This window comes from Podarcis pityusensis, assembly GCF_964106645.2.
Source record: "Podarcis pityusensis genome assembly, chromosome: 1".
NCBI lineage: Eukaryota > Metazoa > Chordata > Lepidosauria > Squamata > Lacertidae > Podarcis > Podarcis pityusensis.
The window spans coordinates 70,953,166-70,974,897 of record NC_138028.1 but is presented as its reverse complement, the minus strand read 5'-3'; the positions used below and the strand labels follow the sequence as shown (position 1 = coordinate 70,974,897).

Below are 21,732 nucleotides of genomic sequence, written 5' to 3'. Positions count from 1 at the left end.
CTTTTTGGGGGAGTGGGGATGGGGGTGGAACTCAAGAGTTTTTCAAAATCATGTTGGCATTTTAAAGGAAGGTAACACAATTCTAGTGGGTGAATACAAGGTCTTGGGATACCTGCTGGGCTGGTGGGTCTGTATGTGTTATCTTCAGTTTGCATCTCATCTCTGCAGCAAATACTTGTTAGATGGCCTTAGGCAATCCTTAACTGTGAAGCTGTGGATTCTTAGCATGCTGCTGCTGTTTATTTATTATTATTATTATTCCAGCTTTGAAGAAATCTATAAGTTTCAAAGGCAGATTCTTCGAGTAAAAGATCGTGATGAATTCCCTATGATTCTAGTTGGCAACAAAGCAGACCTGGACCATCAGAGACAGGTAACCTATTGGCAATAGTCAGAGTTTGAAAAAGGGCTCTCCCTTTTTCGAGGGAACTTCCATAACTCGGTGGCATAACTTTTGCATGCAAGTCCCCAAGTTCAATCCTTTGCATCTTTGCAGTGGTGGAAAACTCCTGTTTCAAACCTTGGAGAGCCGCTATTAAACAGGGCAGGTTGGAATTGTAGAACATTTTCTCTCTCTTGAGAGCCTCATTCCTTCTGGGATAATTGGCCATGGAACCCAGGCCAGCAATAGTTGGTGGGATCAGAGCCAAACGTTGGCAGAGATGGAACCAAATGCAGTCAGGGCACCCCTTCTCTTCTGCTCTTCCCATTTCACCTCTCATTGACATCAGCATGAAATAAGATTAATGGCCATATAGGATGAGGTTGATGCCATGTGGAATTGGGTTGAAGCCATATGCCTATCTCTAATCTAGACATTCCTGAGCTAGATAAAGTGGTCTGACTTGGTATAAGGCAGTTTTCTTATACCAGTAATTGCAAGAAGATGATTGTGACAATAAATTCCACAGTCAGCTGGATTAGGCCACAGGATATGCTCTCATGAAATTGGTAGGCCAAGCCATTATTGTGAATTATCCCTTTCCATATGACTGATCTGTAGTTTTTTTGGGAGGAGACACTCTGGTGATGAACAAATCCCTTTTGTCAATGACATTTAGCATCAAGCAGCTATAAAGGAGATCTGACAGTACTTGTTTGGAGGAATGGGTGCTAAGATAAGGGCATCTGTAGTGGATACATGCATGTTCCCATAAAGAGGCTTGACACTTAGGAAGTGGCTTAGGAAACTGGTCTTCCTGATTATAATGTTGCACTTTCTACGTTAACTCAGCTTGTTCCCTGAGTAATTGCCATATGAATGATTCAGGTCAAAATCTATGAGGATGAGACAATGATCCATGACATCATTATCAAGGCATGAGTCTCTCTTCAATTATGTTTACAACACTTGCCATACCAACAATTACTCATCCCATGAGAGTGTGCCCAGGAGGACCATCTCTTAATAGCTAGTGTAACCTCCAGTAAAAGGGGGGTTTCCACTCTGAATGCAAGAAGTCAAGTTGTCGCTTTTATGAACAAGTATGTATTCTTATTTCCCATCTGTTTGGATCTTGCAAACTATTCAAGCACTATCTACAACTTGAAAAGTACTTTGAGAGCTGGCACATTATCAAGACTATTCCAGAACCCTAATGACATTATGTGGAAATTCATGCACATCAAGGCAAATTTATTTAGGGAAGCTGCAGTACTGGAATAGTAACTAATGTGGGTCAGGTGGAGTGGCTTGCCATACCTTCCTTTATAATTTATGAATGGTTTTATGTGTTTTCTAATTGCAATAGCTTGTAAGCACACTTTCTGTTGTTTTAACCCCGCCTGGGACCTTATGGAAAAGTGTTGGTAAGAAATCTTTTAAGTATATAGTCCCCGCCCCCTTCCATACCTTCTTAAGGAGAGACGTGTGTGTTACAAATGTCCCCAGCATGAAGCAAGGAGGTCACTTAATTATGTGCTGAGAGAAATGTTGCCTAATAAAGGCACTGCTTTCCCTGTAGGATCCAGTAACTGCAGGATCCAATAGTTCAAATTTTCCTAATAGTTTTAATATTCCAATTTTTTAGCATAGTGACTTGGGCTGCACAAGTAGAGGATAGGCGTTATTGGAGGAAGTGGTGCAAGAACTCAATTTAGACCCAGTGTTCAAGTTTCAGTTCCACAGTGCATTGTCTACTACAGTGGTAAAGGTAAAGGTACCCCTGCCCATACGGGCCAGTCGTGTCCGACTCCAGGGTTGTGCGCCCATCTCACTTAAGAGGCTGGGGGCCAGCGCTGTCCGGAGACACTTCCGGGACCAGCGCAGCACACAGAAACGCCGTTTACCTTCCCGCTTGAAAGCGGTCCCTATTTATCTACTTGCACTTAAGGGTGCTTTCGAACTGCTAGGTGGGCAGGAGCTGGGACCGAAAGACGGGAGCTCACCCCACCGCGGGGATTCAAACCGCCGACCATGCGATTGGCAAGTCCTAGGCACTGAGGTTTTACCCACAGCGCCACCCGCGTCCCACTACAGTGGTACCTTGGGTTAAGAACTTAATTTATTCTGGAGGTCTGTTCTTAACCTGAAACTGTTCTTAACCTGAGGTACCACTTTAGCTAATGGGGTCTCCCACCACCACCACACAATTTCTGTTCTCATTCTGAAGCAAAGTTCTTAACCTAAGGTACTATTTCTGGGCTAGCGGAATCTGTATCCTGAAGCGTCTGTAATCTGAAGCATCTGTAACCCTAGGTACCACTGTACTCATGATGACCTATCAATTACCTCCAGCTTCAGAGGCAGTATGCTACTGGACACCACCTGCTGGGGACCAAAGCCCAGGAGAGAGCCATTATTTTCATGCCCTGCTAATGGTGTTTTTCAAAACAGCTAGTTGGCTGCTATGGAGAAGCAGGATGCTGGGCTAGATGGACCATTGGTCTGATCTGGCCGGGCTCCTCACATTTTTTGTTATCTTCTTAGTCACTGCAGTATTCAGGCTACTGATCTGAGGCCAGTGTTTAGTTGCAACACTTCAGTGTATAAATTCTACATTCAAAGTTTATATGGAAACAATTTGATTCTAAGCCTTCTTAGGCTCTGTCTTCACATTTTTAAACATACAGAGCTTTGGGCTCTAAAATTTAAAAATGTGTTTGTATTCAAATAACATATTGACAAAGACCAGAGTTGAAGAAGCCTTTGCACAGGATTGCCGTGCCGATAATATGCAAAAATTGCTGTAGGTGATGAGAGTATTCATTAGGTAAGTCAGCCAATTGGAAAGCACCAGTAGATTGCTGAATGCGTATCCTATCTCGGCTTGTTTTCAGGTAATGCAAGAGGAAGGTCAACAACTAGCAAGGCAGCTGAAGGTAACATATATGGAAGCATCAGCAAAAATACGACTGAATGTAGACCAAGCTTTTCATGAGCTTGTCAGAGTTATAAGGTAAGCCCATGTATTGTAAATATATTGAAATGCACTTTTACAAAAAGAAAGGAAGAAAGAAATGAAGCACAGCTTCCCTTTGATATTTCTGTATCAAAGGGATACAGTGCCTGAATACTGTAACAAAATGTAAACTACTATGTTTTTGTAACACTAGAATTAATGTGAGTCACATAGGAACACACAGTTTTTCTTTTGGGCAGATGTGTAGCAATTTCCCTTGCATCTTGTTTAAATGTCTCCACCTTGACACTGTTGTCACAGTATGACTGGGTCATTTAACAGTATCATGTAATGGGGAATGTTAATGTTGCCAAGAGTTCCGGCGTGAATTGTCCTATATAATATCTTTACCCCTGTGTTGTTATAGACAATGTATTGTGGAACTGCAACATTGACACTGGGCACTGACTCAGCTTGTTCTTGTACCCTTTTCCTTCAGGACAACACTGTGTTCAGTTCACCTTCTAAAAATCTCCTTAATGAGGATATGTAGTTTTTCTGTTAGCCTGACATTGCCAGGAAAGCGTAAAGTGAGCCCTTCTCTTGTTCATAGTCTATCAGGGTAGATGGAAAGCCTTTCGCCATCTCAAGCTTCCTGTCTTTAATAACAAAAAGACAAGTGTTATAAGCAGGAACACTTGCTGTTTAATGTAAAATATCTTGAAAAGCTACACACATCAGACTCCGTTACTTTAACTTGAGCACATTTTTCGTTCAGTAATACTCCTGTTGGGATGTGTTACCTATGTTGCTGTTTTGAGTTCTAGCAATCAACAACATTATACAATCAAGCTGCACCTACACCAAGTGTGTATTAGGATACTCCAGGGACTTCTATGCCATGGGGCAGCTGTTGCTGTGCATCTGGCCTCTAGAAGGGGTGAAGCCTTCAACCTAGGCTGTTTCTACAGTCCTTTCCAAGCAAGCATTGGCAGAAGACACCATGCTGTGGGACAAGAGGCTAGGATGAGACATTTCAAGTATTGCCAACAGTGAATGCTCCACAAAACCTGATCGGATCTCCACAAAACACATCAGTCTGGGAGCTAAAAGGGTCTCTTTATTCCCTCGAATACCTCGGCTGCTTGCTGCATTGCTGCAGTAATATCACACATATTCCTAAAAGATGAAATCTGCTTTCATCTTCAGACCTATGTATATTAAGAGAAATGGACCATGGTTTGTATTGACAATGCAGCTGTATTTTTTAGCAGAGGAATCTAGGGTCAGTTGAAAAGCAAAGTTAGTGCCCCTTTTATATATGGAATTGCATTGGACTGGAGTTTATTGTTTCTATGGGCATTTTTTGCTTCATTCACAGGAAATTTCAAGAGCAAGAATGCCCTCCTTCCCCAGAGCCGACAAGGAAGGAAAAGGACAAGAAAGGATGTCATTGTGTCATCTTCTAAGAATCCTCTGAACCAAGCTGTCAACTGCCAGATTAATTCTACCTTTCTGCCTACCTTTCTATGTGTCTCGGTGTTTTGTCTAGCCTTATATGTGCATGTCGTATAAATGGTCACCAAAGTAGCCTTAGGCTAAAAGAACAAGGCTGACCCAGTCTAGAAGACATCTTAGTCATCTCAGGGCAGATGTCAAAACACTAAGGCTTCTTTTAATACTTCCCAGTTTCTTTCTCCTCTTGTGTCAAGAAGCTTGCACCTTGTGGAGTTTTATTCACAAAGGGAACAAAACAATATTAAACAAGGTATTGAAGTCAAGCTTAAGCATTGCTGGTATGGGTATTTTTTCCACTTGTGACATCCGTATTAATCACACTTGAGAGGGAATCCTCTGATCAAAATGTAGAGTATTTTTTTAAAAAGTGGATTTGAAGGTTTTACCCTTTAGTAGGTTAGACTTCAAAATTCAGCTTGCCTTACAGGAAGCCAATACACTGAATTTCATTGTCAGTAAAGATTTTTTGTGTGTTTCAGCTCTTGTTTATGCTGCAGCTTTTTCAGTGGTCAACAGTCTACTGTATTTATTTTATGGCTCCAGTAACAGCTACAGGATTTATTATTATTACAACTATGTGGCCAAATACCTGTGCTCACTCTGGACTTGGGCATTTGTTTCAGTTTTAGAAGATTTTACATCATGGTTTGGAATAAATTGTGTCTTCCTTTTGTATTTTCCAGGTAAGGGATTCAAGAAAACGAAACCTGTAGCTGTTTTTTTGTTTTTTGTTTTGATGTAAGATAAAAAAATAAATGAATTTTCTCTTTTCATTGTCAGATGATTAAATGTTTTTTGCTATATACTTTTATACATTATTTTCTTATCAAACTAGTTAACAAGTATTTTTATATGTTTGTAAGCAAATATGCTTTCATGGCATAACGTGTAAATGTAAAGATGAGTATTTAATTCTCACAGTACACTTTTAACTGACAAAATTAATGCAAGATCTGCAGAACTGTGGTAGAACCTCTTTTCTGTTCCAGTTGTATACACCATGTGCCTGCCCGATGTATCTGTTAAACTGTCATGTTTTTCAAATTGCCTTCCATACCCTTTACAAATGACTGACCATTATGTGACTATTAAACTGTACAAACCTTTACATGATTGTTCAGTTGTGAATGCTGTTCAACTTTGAATGACGCAAAATGTAGCCAAATAATTCAGGCTTATTCTGTGACATTAAATACTGGGTTGGATTTGCAGTTTTTGTCACCGCACCAAAAGTATAAAGCAGGTTATTAAACATACCCTTGCATAAGTTCAGGTGCTAGAATTAAATAGGATATATAGTCAGGGCTTTTTTTTCAGCAGGAGCTCAGTTCCGGCACCTCTCAGGTGGGCACCATTTCCATTCTAAGAGAACAAGGAAGAAGTTCATGGTGAGCTCCGGCATCTTTTTTTTCTAGAAAATAGCACGGGATATAGTCATTTATTGGAAGAGAAATTCCACTGTCTATTTCCATTTTCTTTTAAGCACTGGATCAAGGTTTGGAGAGGATAAGAGACCAGTTCCTGAAACAGTAATATGGGCTTACACATTTTCAGGCTAAAATAACTCAAGAGCTGTCTGATTAAAAGATGACAACCCATCCTGGTGTAAAACAGTGCTCTGTTAAATTGTTGCAAGCAGATACTTCATGGCTGTTGAAATGTAACTTGAATGTAGAACACTTTTAAATTGCTTACAGGCAGAGGTTGCATAAAGGGTTCTTTCCAGTTCAGTTGGAGCCTCTGCTACACTCGTAAATCTTATGCAGAAAACCTGTAATCACACCACCAACTCTTTGGGAAAGAGAGTAAGGAACTAGATTTAGCCTCAGCCCCACTCGCCTTTTCCTTGGTCGGAAAAAAGTATTTGGTACACATTCACATGCCAATTACTTTGGAATCTTCTGTTCAGTTTGTTTTAAGAGAAACCCCATTGTGAAACCAGTCTTTCTGTGGTGGTAGAATATGTAATAGTTGTATCAGCCAGCATGTTTCTTAACTTTCAACATATGAGCAGTTTCAAGGCACAAGTTCTGATGAAGATTCAGCCCTCTTCATGTGCAGAGTTAATTATGTCCTTTGTTCCTCTCCCACCCTTCCAAAAGCACAGATTACCTTATCCAGAGCCAGATAAGTTGGGACCAACTTTACAAGCGCTCTTGGCTAATGAGCATGTCACTATGTAAGTAAATCATGAGAGAATTGGCAAGGTAGTGCATGTACATTGTCTTCCCTTATTTGTCTTGAATCTTCATTGAAGAGGATTAGGAACAGATCTTAGGCTCATGTACTCAGTCCTTGATCTTCCCAGACCTTATTTGTGGTCCCTTCACTCACCTGTATTGGTATTTACTTTATTATCTCCTAGGGCCAGAAGATAACTTTCGTAGTTCCCTTCCAACCACCAGTGGGAGGAGAGTAATGCATGAGCCTAAAGCCCACTTCCCAAATCTTCCTGAAGAATCTGAATAGTAATTTTTGAGATTACCTTTTGCTTGCCTGGGCTATAGGTAGGGGTGTGAATGTGAGGGGAAGAGAGAACCTCTAACCTTGTGTGGTTGGAATGTAGCTGTCAACCACTGGTCTGCAACACCTGGAAGGTTGTTCACTAGAAAATGCAGGCCTCAGTTTGGAAAAGATCCATAACGGGAAGAAGCCAAACTCCTTCACCACTTTGGATCAACAACTAGGTACGCACTGCACAAGATGGCTCTGTTTTGTGTTCCTGGGATAGGTAAAAATAAATAAAAATGGTCCCATGAACAGTTGAATCCAGTCAAAGACGACTGGGGTGTGACGCTCATTTCACTTTCAGGCCAAGGGAGCCAGTGTTTGTCCACAGACAGCTTTCCGGGTCATGTGGCCAGTATGACTAAACCACTTCTGGTGCAACGGAGCACCATGACAGAAGCCAGAGAACACGGAAACACTGTTTACCTTCCCCCTGCTGCAGTACCTGTTTTATCTACTTGCACTAGTATGCTTTTGTACTGCTAGGCTGGCAGAAGCTGGGACAGAGCAATGGGAGCTCACTCCGTCGTGGGGATTCAAACCACCTACCTTTGGATTGACAAGCCCAAGAGGCTCAGTGGTTTAGACCACAGCGCCACTGCGTCCCTTAACTTACCTCCTGGGATAGTAACCAACTAAACAGTTGGGTCTGCAACAGGACTTGCCTTTCCTCATCTCCCTGCACCCCACCCCAAATATGGGAGGAAACTCACAACAGATTTAGGGGCACATAGGGTAAGGAGGAGAAGTTATGTTGGATAGCCAAAGGTGCTTAATGCATTTGGAAATTGTCCTGGTTTTTGATATCCACTTGTGGCAACTTATTGTACAAACCCCATTTTCAACCAGCTCTCTTTCTCTCTCTCTCTCCCCCCCCCCCCCTCGTATCAGACCTACGCCTTTTTAGTTATCTGGTGGAAAATGAGATACTTCCAGAGTTGGGAATTGTGTGGGTACATGGGAAAGAAAAAACAATTAGAAGCTTTGGGTTGAATCCTGTCTCCTTTCTCTTGCTTAGCCCTTGATGCAGTACATGCCTTCTGCTGTTCAGGTTGCTCAATGAAGGGCAGAGAGAGAGAGAGACAGATGTCTAGCAGTGCTGCATCCAGTGCCCCTTCAGCTGGCCAGAAAGAGCAACTGGTGTCCCAGTTGTGTGCCTTTCTCAGCAACCACAGAAACTGGCTCTGGCTCCACTCAGTCGCTTCATACAGGATGGGAGAGGATGCAGCCAATATCCCAGCTGTTCATGCAGGGCAACTGCAGCAGCAGCAGCAGCACAATACATAAACTGGATTTGACTGTCTCCTGCATTTAGTCTGAGTTCCCATGTCTGTCTGTCTGTCTGTCTGTCTGTCTGTCTGTCAAGGGGCGAATGACCTCATTTCAGTATGCATGCCCAATAAGAATTGTGAAGATTGAAAGCATTCTATAAAACAAAACAAAACAAAAAGCAAAAACACACAACTATTTCCTGTACACCTGTCTTTATTTTTCAGTTTTGGCATTGGGCCAGAATTCACATCTCTCACTGAAGCACCAGTTGCTGCCCACTCTCTGGTTATTAGTGCAGACCAAAGTTGCAAAATACTTTTGGTATAAATGGCACCAAATGGCTCTGAAGCGGTACACTGATTGTTGGGAATAATAGCAGAAGAGACATCAAGAGGCGTGGGGAATTTGTTCTAGCATCTAACTCCCACCAGCTCTCCAACAAAGGTGTAGACCTGACCATGATTCCATCAACTAGGATAGGACTCAACTTTACTCAGACTATGGCCTGTTGTCTTCTAACTTCACTGCAATCTTTTTTTTTTATGCATGCAAACTTTGCTCATTCAATGCAATAAGCACAACGGCATTCTCTTTCTGGAGTAAGAGCCGCAGCTGTCCTTAACAGCATGGTGTCAACTGTGCACTTCAATTCTAGAGGAGTGAAAGAAGGCAGGGACAGTTTGCTCTAGATGTTAGTCAATCTAGTGCTGTGCTCTGCTAATGCAACACAGTGATGTCTTAGAGAGAGAGAGAGTGTGTGTGTGTGTGTGTGTGTGTGAGAGAGAGAGAGAGAGAGAGAGAGAGATTTCAAATGTCAAAAAATTCAGTGACATTCTAGGGCTTGGACACTGGATTGTATTAGATGCTACAAGATCTTCTTCCTCGTAATGTCTGGTGTGGCACAAATTGTGCCATGATGTTACCACATTGTCATCTGGTGCAAATGTTACCCATTAGTCACTCCCCCATATTAGATTTCAGTATCTGCAAAGTACATATGGATTAGCATTTGTAGTGGCAATCTCAGAATAGCAGCGCATGGTCAGCAGCCCTGGCTGTTCAAAGCAAACGATGGAAACAAAGGATTGGTACAAAATTATTGGATAAGATGTTTGGGAAAGAACCATGCAATACAGAACGATTTGATCAACGCAGCAAAAGATGGCATTTGAGAACTCAATACTAAAACTGACAAGCATGAACAAACCTCAAGAGGCAATAAATAGAATGGCTATTCTCCTCCCCCTCACCCCTGTGTTATCTCAGTTCTTCCATGTGGAAAAGAAGAATTCTTTTTTTGTTTTTTGAAGAATGATTTCTTGTTATTGGAGTGATTGGTCTCAAAATTGTTAGCGTTTCAACATGTTATCAAACTGGCATTCCCCCCCCCCCCCCACTTGCACAAATGGGATCTCTTAACCCCTTTTTGTGTAGCTTTTTTTTGTTCTGTACCCAAATTGTTGAACAGGTGCCTGCGTTTTGAGATTATTATGTAAATTCAAAAGCTTAATCCTTGGGTGTCCTATTAGATCTATTTCCCTTTTATCTTTTTCTTAAGATGAGCTACATCTAAAATGGATTCACTTATCTGACAAATTAATAGATACAGTCAGGGTTTTTATCAGCTGGATCTCAGTTCCTACCACCTCAGGTAGGTGCCATTGCCATTATAAGTGGGCAAGGGAGGCATTCATGGTGAGATTTGGCACCTCTTTTTCTAGGAAAAATAGTACTGGATATACCGTATTGCCCCAAATATAAGCCACACTTTCCAATTTCAGACCGTGAAGAGAATATAAGTGTGGCTTATATTCATGACTTTTTATCATATGCTGTTGAAAGTGGCTGGGGAGCATGCACGCTCCCTAGCTGCTTGGCGGTGCGGGGAGCGGTGTGCCCGCCTCCCAGCTGATTGGCAGTGGGTGGGGGGAGTGTGCGCAGGCCAACCAGCTAGGGAGCACACGCACCGCCAACAAGTTGAGCACCTGCTTCCCGGCACTACTGCCCTGAATAGGGTTGGCTGGCACTGGCTTGGTGGCAACACCTGCAAATAAGCCTTGAATTTTAAGGGTGCGGCTTATATGTGCATGCGGCTTATATTTGGGCCAATACGGTAGCAGGGAAACTTAACAAAATCATCTGAAAAGCAGCAGTCTGCACAACAGAAGCTTAAATGTTAGACTGCAATCAAAAGCTGTATTCTGAGCGGAGGTTTAGATATAAACCTGACAGATTATATATAAATTCTGGTAAATCAATCTTCCTCTCCACAAAGAAACCTCAAACCCTGGTATCGGCACTTGTATGTCAAATAATCTCATATTGGAACTAAATGATGAAAACTCCCTGTGGTTTTTTTTTTTAATTAACATCCCAGGAATGTAGGGACAATGTCTGAAATCTGAAGAATTAAATCATTGACTGAGGAATGTTTTTGTCTTAACTTCTATTTTCCACAGAGAAGCAAAAGCATGTGATTTCCGGAATAAGAGCATAAAGCTATTTTGAATGAACTTTTAAGTATTATGAGAATTCCTGAACTTTCTTAACAGGTGCAGTTGGCCTGTGCCAACAGGTGTGCTTTTTTTAAACCTCCTTTTTTTATTTGCTGTAATGTCAAGCCCTGATGAAATCTAAATTTCCTGTACCCCGAGAATGGCCAGATCACCAACTGTAATTTGAGGCCCATTCAGGGGAGTTGAAAGCTAATAAAGGATTCTGTTTTTTTCAGATAAGCTTCACTGTAAGTAAACAGGCACTAAGGTGTGAAAATGTATCAGCTTGTCAGCTGTGACTGGCAGTCTTGGCAATTGTAGCAAAATATCAGGCTTAAAAACAAGTAAGTTTCACTTGGAGAATATGCAGCCAAGTCCATCCAAGTCGTTTCCCTCTCCACAAGGATGGCATATCAAAGGGGGCACTTTACCACATGAAAAATTGCTGAAGAGACTTAGACTTTATAACAGCAATTACAAGTTTTTTAGGAAGTGAAGTAAACTAGTGGCTGACATGTGAATTCACCCCTGTTATAATGTAATTGTTTCATTTGTTTTCATGGCAAACATGCTTGGATGGCTAACTGCTAAGATGGCTGCCCTTGATACTGTCAATATCATGGGGGACTTTGTCAAAAGCCTTACTGAAATCAAGATACACTATGTTCACAGCATTTCCCTGATCCACCAAGTTTGTAATTCCATTTTAAAAAATCAGATTGGTCTGATATGACTTATTTTTGAGGAAACCCATGCTGGGTCTTAGGAATCACAGCATCCTTTTCTAAATGCTAACAGACCAACTGTTGAATTATCTGTTGTAGGACCTTCCCTGGCATTGATGTCAAGCTCACCGGTCGGTAGTTACCTGGGTCTTTTTTTTGTACCCCTTTTTGAAAATGGGGGCAGCTTTTGCCCGCCTCCAGTCTGTAGGGACCTCACCTGTTCTCCAAGAATTCTCAGTTCTTGGTAGCTTGGCCCAAGTCTAAATAACCTTCCACCACTGCTTTCATATATATAATTTATCATGATTTATGTGCTGCTTAATCATCCAAACTTCTTAAGTGGGTTACACAACACAAAATATGCATTAAAATTAACAGTAGAAGCAATGAATATGGCTCCAACATGGTCCTGCATAGCACAGAAAGCCCAGGCTTTTCCTCTGCATACGTCCTCCTCTCCTGATGCCTGGACATTGGGGGTAGGGAAATTTCTGTGACTCCTGGGGGTCTGTGTGGCCCCACACCTCCTTCCTATGCATATGATGCCCTTTTGAGGCCTTGGCACAATTTGAGTAATTGTGCATAGGTCTGTTCTTTTTTGTTACCTGTGAGGAGAAGCCACTGCTGGCTGTAAGCTTTCCACAGAGCGGGAGATCCTTCCCAGTCAGAGTTGAACCTGGCCTAATCCTATTTATAGGCTCATCTATATCTGCAGCTGAAAGACTCCAGATACAAATATGGGTGAGGAGGAGATTTATGAGGGTCCCATCCAGCCAAGGTTAAATCGCACCTAAACTCAACTTCAGGACAGCCCTCACACACCAAGTCCCTTACTTTTGTTTGCACTTGGCCATTTTCATTGGCGTGAGAACTCGGGAGGTGGATTAGGCCTCAGAGGACACCTTTTATGCAGCCTGATAAAAAGGCTTATAAGAACACAGTAGTCTGGGGATGGCGAGGAAGCAAAGGCTAAAGAATGGGGATTATTTTATTTACATTTGCTTCGAGAGGTCTGCTGCAGGGTGTGATTTGTGGCTCAGATATGGCAATGCCGGAGATTGAGTAGAATGGGCATTGTAAAAGTATTAGGTTCCCTCTATCACAGCCTCCTTTGTCTTCCTGCTTAGATACAGCATTCTTTGCATTGTCGAGTGTGCCAGGAACTCTGACTCAATTGTTTTCTTTAACTGTTGACAGCTGAATCAACAGTTTGTCCAGCAGAGGGGGCCTTGAACATACTGCAGGCAGCAGAATTTTCGCTTAATAATTACATAGTTGAGAACGAGCTTGGATGCGCTTCAAATCTGGCTGAATATTTCTGGTTCCAGCAAGCAAAGAGTGGGAGAGGGGAGGTGCAAGCTGGCAAGGAAGTACAGTACTGTATATAGGCTGTCTGCTAAATACAGTTACATTAAAAGCAAAGCCCTTGTTGCCTGGAAGAGGGAAGGGAGATCCATTTCATCTTTTAAAGGTGCCATTGCTTTTCCTTATTTCTGTTTGGCACTACAGGTTGATATATATTCTTTTCTGCGTCCTCTGTTGCATCTAGAAGCAGTTTTAATCTGGATTTACCTTATTATTTCAGTTACTTTTTGAACGTTTGAAGTACTTTTTCATTGATAATGTCATTGTTTCACTCTTAAACTGTTTTGAGGTTTTATTACGATTGCACAGTATATAAATGTTGGGGGGGGGGGGGAAATCCCTGGCAGTGATGGTGATTAACCCTTATGAGCAGGGTATAAATGATAAAATTATTATTACTATTTGTCAAGAAGTATTATTACATGCCTCTGTGACACTATTAAGATAACCACAAAATTGGGACCAGAAGCTATTCTAAGCAAATACAAGGACACCTAAATTGTGATTAGACCAAATCAACAAATGTTCCAAGCATCCACCTGTATTTTGGGTAACATCCAACATTAGTCATATAGAGTAAGCCCAGTTAGTCTACTTTGATATCACCCTGTATATCTATGGAAGCAACATCACATTACTTTGTTACGGTAAGGCAACTGATGTGAAGAGCATGGTTTTCCAGCCACATCTGCCTTTATCTTCTGTCTCTTGTTAGGAATTCTACCCCAAACCCAAAGCTGCTCAGCAAGGTTCCTTTCTCTAGCCATGATTTCATCAGTCTTTACCTAAGTGGCATGTTTGCTCTACCGGGCAACAGTAATGGAAAGGTTTGTCAGGACGGAGACAAATACAGAGCCATCTGTTAGCCCGGGATGAGGCCTACTGCAGTTCAAGATACAATTAAACATGAGGTTTGGTATTTGCTGTTAGTGAAGCCATCAACAAGGCTTTGTCTTAAAGCAGGGATGAGGTTGGACTTGTAAAAGGGTAAAAGAGTATTGGGATATGATATATAATAACTTCACACTTTTAGAGAAATTCTAGAACCTACTCTAGGTTCTGTTCTGCACTGGGTTTTTCAAAACACACACACGAGAGAGATTTGTTAGTTAAGGGTGTTGATAATTAACATGGATTGATGCTGATGTAGGAAGTAACCATACGTTTGGTCTCTTTTACAGGGTTGTCTGGATCTAATGATACTGGATTGGCATGATGAAGCTACTTCCGAAATGCGAGAAAACAGGCCTTAGAAGTAAGCCACAGTGGGGTTCAACTCCCAATTAGGCATGTTCAGGATTTGCCTGCAAGGTCTCTCATCCTCCTGTTGTGTGATCAAAGCAGGAAAGCAAATTGCACTCTGTGTGTGTGAGGAAGAGAGAAAACCAGCAATCACATTGACTCAGATGTTTGTTACATTGTGCTTGCTTCAGAAAGCTTTGAGTGCTTTATGCCTGTGTGGCAGGTTAGTCTGAGAAACAGTGAGCTGTAAAAGGGAGTAGAGACCCAGACAGTCTCTTATTCAAAACCTACGTTGTGAAACAGGGCTGTAGCTCAATGGAAGGGCATGTGTTTTGCATACAGAAGGTCCCAGGTTCAATCCATAGCTGTCAACGTTTCCCTTTTTTTAAGGGAAATTCCTATTCGGAATAAGGGAATTTCCCTTTAAAAAGGGGAAAAGTTGACAGCTATGGTTCAATCCCCAATAGACAGGGCTCTGAATGTCTCCTACCTGAAAACCTGGAGAGCCACTGCCAGTCAAAGTGGCTAAAACAGAACTAGATTGTCCAGTTGTCTGATCTAGTTTAAGGCAGCTGCCTGCATCCCCAAATGTACACTTGAGAAAAGCAAATACGTGTCTTGGATCATAGTTAAAGGAGCACAGCAGTTGGGTGATTTCACTGTTGCCTTGTCACATACGTGAACTAAGAAGCAGCTCATCTTTTAGCAAAGCTTATTTTTGCAGATTCCCTCTTTTCAAAACAGCCCTCTGCACTCTCCCCCAAAAAACTGCTCGGCAGGCTCAGTGGATTAAAAATGTTAGATTTCCAAGTAGTCCCAGGGGCCGGCGGCTTAAGATAGCGCTCAGAGCAGTGGGGAGTTGGCAGATCTTCATATTTCCTTACTTCTACATCTTTGCATCGTTTTGCAGTTAAGCAAGTTGTAAAGGGGCAACTGGTCCCTTTTGTGCCCTCACCAGCGTGTGCCCTCGTACAACAGACGCCTGAGTTGTAGGGCATAAATTGTCAAAACTGGAAGTAGGCAAGGGAGCTGCAAAACAATGGGATGATTTGATTGTGGGAAAATAGGGACAAGCCCTCTGGATGTTGCTGGACTCCTCTCACACATCACATCTCTCCATCCTCCATCCAGGAAAACAAGAGGCATTATCAAGAGTTCAGGGACCATTTCCAGGCATAGAAAAGCATTTGAGGAGGGTGCCAGTGAGGAGAGCCAGTGGCAAGCGTGGTGGGTTGTAAAGAGAGGTCTGGAGGGATGTTTCATGCTTCCCTTTCTGCTACCATATAACAAACCCTGAAATGCTACACTGCATTTGCGAAAGATTTAGCGGAACACCACTAACACATTCTGGCCTTCTATCCCCCATCCTCTGAAACGAAGCCATTGGCCTAGGTCACATGTCACATTAAACCATAGTTTAAAACAATGATTTAATGAGAACAAGCAATGTGCCGGTGCATGAAAGTCCCCACAGCATCTCTTCCTCACTCTGCTGCCACACTGCAGACAAAGCAAGCCAGAGGCTGGCTTGTCATGTCCTCTGAACCTGGACTTTCGGTTTTCCTCCCCCAAAAACCCTGAAGTGGTCAGCGAGGAATAAACATTGATTTTATGAGTTGCGGTTTGTTTGGAGGAAACAGACCACGAGCCTGGGTTCAAATTATATAAGCCGAACTGTGGCATAGTTCATCCATGGCAGGCAGGAGGAGGAGGAGAGCACCATGGGAACTTTTGAACAGCATGCTGCTAGTTCACAGTAAATCATTGTTTGTTTTAAACTGTTTAGGGAAGTTTTTAATATTTAATGTTGTATTGCTTTTAACACTCGATTGGGAGCCGCCCAGAGTGTCTGGGGAAACTCAGCCAGATGGGCGGGGTATAAATAATAATAATAATAATAATAATAATAATAATAATAATTTTTTATTAAACTATCATCTGATGTAATTTTGAACCAGGTTACTCTCATTTACAGAATTTGCTAGTTGTTGTTGTTGCTGCAGCAGCAGTTATATCAGTTATAACTGCTGCAGCAGTTATATCAAATTCTGTGATCTGAATTCTGTAATTCTTCCTGCCTGCCATCTACATTTGCTTTTGTTTCCACCACTGATCACTAACAATCATACCATTTTTTTTAAAAAAAGGATGATCAGTTGCTTTGGAAAGCACTGTAAGGATTACAAATCAGTTTAATCACCTTCCCAGCACACACCTGTAAATGCTCTGGGGGAGCACATTAAGGAAAACAGGTGAAATTAGCATCCTCGACACTCTCTGCACATTTAGTCCAAATTGTAGTAATTTCAACCCACTTCTTGCAAGCAACTAAGTGTCTTCAGGTAATAGGCAAAGGGGAGGCTAGGCTGCCGCTGTTTCCATTCTCAGATCCAAATTGCATTGTTCTCACCGAACAGAGGTTAGTGCCATTGTGGGGAGAAGCGTTAATGAAACCTGTTTGCACTAGTTGTTTACCAAGCCTGAGGGCTGATTTGAGGCTTCTGCTGTGTGCATCTCAGCTGAATTATTTGCGCTAAATACACCTGAGAATTGTTGCTGGCACAGTGTTATGGTGCTGAAAGCTGCACTGAAGTGAAAACAAATTTTCACACACAATAAATATGGACTAAGTATCAACAATGGAAAACTCACTTTTTGGAGGTGGCTGGTGGCTTAACAAAAGCTTGGCAGCCTTAGTTAGGGAACATGTTTCTATTGCCTTGGATCCTACATGAAGCAGTAAGGACATGATAGCACGGCCCAGTATACCTGAAGGAGCGTCTCCACTCCCATCATTCAGCCTGAACACTGAGGTCCAGAGCCAAGGGCCTTCTGGCGGTTCCCTCATTGTGAGAAGTGAGGTTACAGGGAAACAGGCAGGGGGCCTTCTCGGTAGTGGCACCCACCCTGTGGAACGCCCTCCCATCAGATGTCAAGGAAATAAACAACTATCTGACTTTTAGAAGACATCTGAAGGCAGCCCTGTTTAGGGAAGTTTTTAATGTTTGATGTTTTATTGTGTTTTTAATATTCTGTTGGGAGCTGCCCAGAGTGGCTGGGGAAACCCAGCCAGATGGGCAGGGTATAAATAAATTATTATTATTATTATTATTCCTTAAAATCTGGCATTTGTTGTGGCTTGCGCTTTCATAGCCTACAGCTTACAGCCTACTTAATTCTTGGATGTGGTATCTCTTCTGCAACTTTCTCAGAGAAGCAAGTCACTGAGCATGCTCCCATTGCTTTGGAGAGAAGGGATTAGTTGATATGCCCTCTGCTGGTTTTACAATGTATCCTTCTCCTCTTAATAGTGATGATAACAGCATGGGTTGACGTTGGCCATGATCCATAACCATCTTATAACATACCCATACCCATCTTATAACATACTCGATTTTGATGCACACACCCACAAAGCCAACTTTGATTTGAATTGAGAAAAAGGACAGCCTAGCTAGGACAGTCTCATACCTCCTCCTATTCTGAGCCATGTTGAATAAGATAGCCATTCAGATTCCCCTTGGTTAGTACTGCATGCAAAAGTTATTTATCTGTAGTGCATTGTAACGGGTTTAGGGGTTGCTCGTGCGTAAGTTGCCGCCACTCCTGGCTAGGTTACCTGGTTAACCCTTTCTGACTGAGCAGCCTCCAGCATCGTGACTGTCTCAGTTGCTGGCAGAATCCGTCAGTGGGCGTTTCTTAAACCTTTTCCAGCATAAAAGTTGTTTGACGCCAAGTCTCCTCCTACTCTCCCTGCGCGGAAGTCTTCTGCGCAGGGAGGGTGTGGGCAGCGGAGTACCCGTACTCTCTCCGCTGGTCTCCAGCGAAGAGTCTTGGAGCCTCCTCCCCGATTCCCCCACCTGCCCCCCTTCTCCACTGGTGTTACGCTGATTTCCTTCCCCAGCAGATGGGCTGCCTCTCTCCCTACTGGGACCCCCTCCTGCATCCCTTTGGAGCCTTCCCTCCGCCTCTAGCTCCGATGGCAGTTCCCTGACATGCATAAATAACTATTTTCTTGGCACAGTATTTTGTATCTCTCCTGAGTAAACAGTGAAATATTTTTTGCTGGTGAAATGCGTGAATACGCTCACGTCTTCTCCTGTACTGTGTATGATAGTCATGATACAAAGCTGCATGTGGTCCTAAAATATGCATAAGATCCCTATTTCTGGGGTGAATCCAGAGTAAGAGCAATACATTGGAAGTATATGGGAGGAAAAGGAGGAGGTGGTGGGGTGGTTCACTTAGCATCTGTTCATAACATGGATTTTTAAAATAGATTTGATGAAAGTTCTTTTCTCTTTCAGATACAGTGGTACCTCGGGTTAAGAACTTAATTCGTTCTGGAGGTCCGTTCTTAACCTGAAACTGTTCTTAACCTGAGGTACCACTTTAGCTAATGGGGCCTCCCGATGCCGCCGCGCTGCTGCTGCACAATTTCTGTTCTCATCCTGAAGCAAAGTTCTTAACCTGATGTACTATTTCTGGGTTAGCAGAGTCTGTAACCTGAAGCGTATGTAACCTGAAGCGTCTGTAACCCGAGGTACCACTGTACTTAAAAGAGAGAGAGAGGCATATTTAAGTGTGTGATCAGAAGAGTTCAGATAGAAAAACAGGGCCTTTATTTGAGTTTCTACATTAGATTCTTACAGCTTGCTCTTACATAACAATTCTGTTTCAGCAGATTTATCACTGAGATACTTCAGGCACCTTAAGTATGACATCCATTGTACTGGAAATCTTAGAGATGATTCTAACTGTTGCTTGCATCAACTTCTGATTGTTTTATTTAGCAGCCATTTTCAACAAAGGTGCTGAGACCAATAACAGAAGCTTTAAATTGGCATAGGAGGCTAAAGAGAGCCTTAGGGTGAATTGAAATGATACACAGAACAAAATATTAATGAAGTTCTGCTGATTGACAAGATTTTGTCCTTATTTGGTTTAGAGAGCACTAACACAACCCCCAGTTTGTCACCATGCTATTATCTTGCCTGTTCAGGTCCCCACTGCATCTGAAAATGTTGGCTGGCTACCAATTCAGACAGGCTGCATTTGCAGGTTTTGTTGACACCCTCTATTGCAAAGGTGGCTAATCTTATTTGAGGGTTATTTTTCCTCACAGCCAACCCTACGACATGACGGTGGTTACAGCTGATGGGAGATGACTTCCAATCACTTCTGGGGGGCCTTCCCCATCTCATCTTTGGGAGCAGCAAGTTCATGAAGTCAAGAGGTGGAGGAGGCAGCAAGAATCTCATTGCGCAGGTACCATGGAAACTTCTGCATTCACCAGGTCTCACCTTGTGCAGTGTCCAGGGTCGGATTTAGGTTTGATGAGGCCCTAAGCTACTGAAGGTAATGGGGCCCTTTAGATGTCCAGCTGTCCTTTGCCAGCAACAAATTGTCGCTGTTTTTTGTGTTGAATATATGCTATATGGTAATTTATGGACCTAATAGGTATCTAAAGCCATTTGCACATCATACAATATGTATTTTATCAAAGTAATTGATATAGAAATGAGCAAACCAGTGATCTTTTAGGGAGCAGGCTAGCAGGCCGGGCCCATTACTTACATCATAGGAGCCTACACAACACAAAACACTGTTGCTATGTGTAGGTTTTATTTTATTTGTTTTTTATCTTATAACTTGGAAATGTACAGCCAGGTTTTTTTTTCCTTTTACGTTTTTTGGGGCCCCCATGAGAGTGGGGCCCTAAGCTATAGCTTGTTTAGCTTATATGTAAATCTAGCACTGGCAGTGTCCACTTCTGCCTCTCTTTGTGTTAGCTCATCTAGTCACCTTTGGCTGTAGCTGATGTTCAGGGAGAGAGCCCTGTCTGTGTTCTTTCCAGCCTTTGCCCCTCCGTGTGGGAAAAGCCCAGTCAAAGCAACCAGCAGTGTCTGCACTATTGCAGTCCCTTTCATACTCATATCCAAGACTGCCCAGCCACAGCTTGCGCTCCATGGATGCAGAAAGGAACTCGGTGGTGGCAGCAGGAATGGGCACCTGGGGAAATCCACTTCTCCTCGTTAATTTCAAGCAGCCAGAGTGCAGCAAGCATGACAATAAAACATTTGTTGTCTTCTCTCCTGTTGGTGTGCAACCGCATGGGTGCAGCAAGGAACAAAAATAAAATGAATACAAATAATAATATAATAATTCATAATATTATTGCTAATAATTAACCCTGTAGCACTGAAAAGGCTGCATGCTTTCTTAGGGAACAAGTCCGACAGCACGGCACTGAATGGGACTTGCTTCGGAGGAAACAGGATCATGCCTGTGGGCACTGCTAGACTGTTGCAGACCCATATTGAAATATAGCTGCAATAAATGTCGCAGTGCAACCACCGTTTGAATTCCACTTCTGGCCGATTGCGGAAGAGCAGTGCCTCAGCTGTGATAAAGGGCCCTAGAGTACGAACGGCCAATTATTCTGTTTCATGGATGGCTCACGGTGTTACACACTGAATGGAACAGCCATCCGGCACGTCTCAAAGGAATGACTTCACTTCGGTCACTTTTCAGAATATGTATTCGTGTTCCGTAGAAACTTGTGTTATCACTGCGCTGAACATAATTAAACTGGCAAGGAGGAAGGCAGAAACAATTTCCCAGCATTTTCACACCACCTTAAAGGCTACGCTCACACAAAAGGCTGTGATCTTTGGAGCCAGTGGTCTGTGGATAATATACTAGGACCATCTGTTTTACACATGATAGTGTTAAAAAAACATAGCCCTATACTAAAATAAATAATGAAGTCATGTGTTGTTAAAGCTATCGAGACAGCAGAGTACAAAGTATAAAAGCCTTTCTAGAAGACTCCTTATTTTGCATTTCCCAGTTACTTGAATTTACTGTGTCTCTCCTTTGGAGAAACATTTCCGTGTAATCCATTCAACCAAATTTGTGATTATCTCTCTCTCTCTCTTTGCATTTGATAGGTTAATGGGAATGCACACTGCCAGCACATGGAGATTGTAATGTACAACCTGCCTTGGCAACAAAAGTGATTTTCTAACAAATAAAGGGTGCCCTATAAAAACCAGACTTCCAAAAGGATTTAATGTCTAGTTGCTGAAACACAGCCTCATGCAGTATTCTTAGAATGAGTTGTCTTGTGAAAATTTCATAAATAAGGGACAATGTAGCATTTGAAGTATCTCAAGGGGACATGCTCCCCATTTAAATATTTCTGTTACATTTAAATCAACAAGGAATCTTATAGCACCTGAAACACATTTTATTATGGCAATT

The 21,732-nt window shown here is 42.4% G+C and overlaps 1 protein-coding gene and 1 long non-coding RNA gene across 3 annotated transcripts in view; both read left to right on the top strand.

Annotated features, from left to right (window-relative positions):
* Window positions 1-5,967, top strand: part of RRAS2 (RAS related 2) — a 31,259-nt gene extending 25,292 nt beyond the window's left edge. For both annotated transcript variants that reach the window (XM_080975319.1, XM_080975320.1), the window contains exons 4-6: window positions 265-373; window positions 3,280-3,398; window positions 4,723-5,967. In XM_080975319.1, the coding sequence (XP_080831445.1) occupies window positions 265-373; window positions 3,280-3,398; window positions 4,723-4,810 (316 nt within the window). In that variant the 3' untranslated portion in view covers window positions 4,811-5,967. The remainder of the gene's footprint in view (window positions 1-264; window positions 374-3,279; window positions 3,399-4,722) is intronic.
* A 7,304-nt stretch (window positions 5,968-13,271) lies between these two features.
* Window positions 13,272-21,527, top strand: LOC308462828. The gene is made up of 4 exons (XR_013979376.1): window positions 13,272-13,330; window positions 14,406-14,479; window positions 19,592-19,734; window positions 21,420-21,527. It is a non-coding gene; the product is annotated as an uncharacterized lncRNA (long non-coding RNA).
* The last annotated feature ends 205 nt before the right edge of the window (window positions 21,528-21,732 follow it).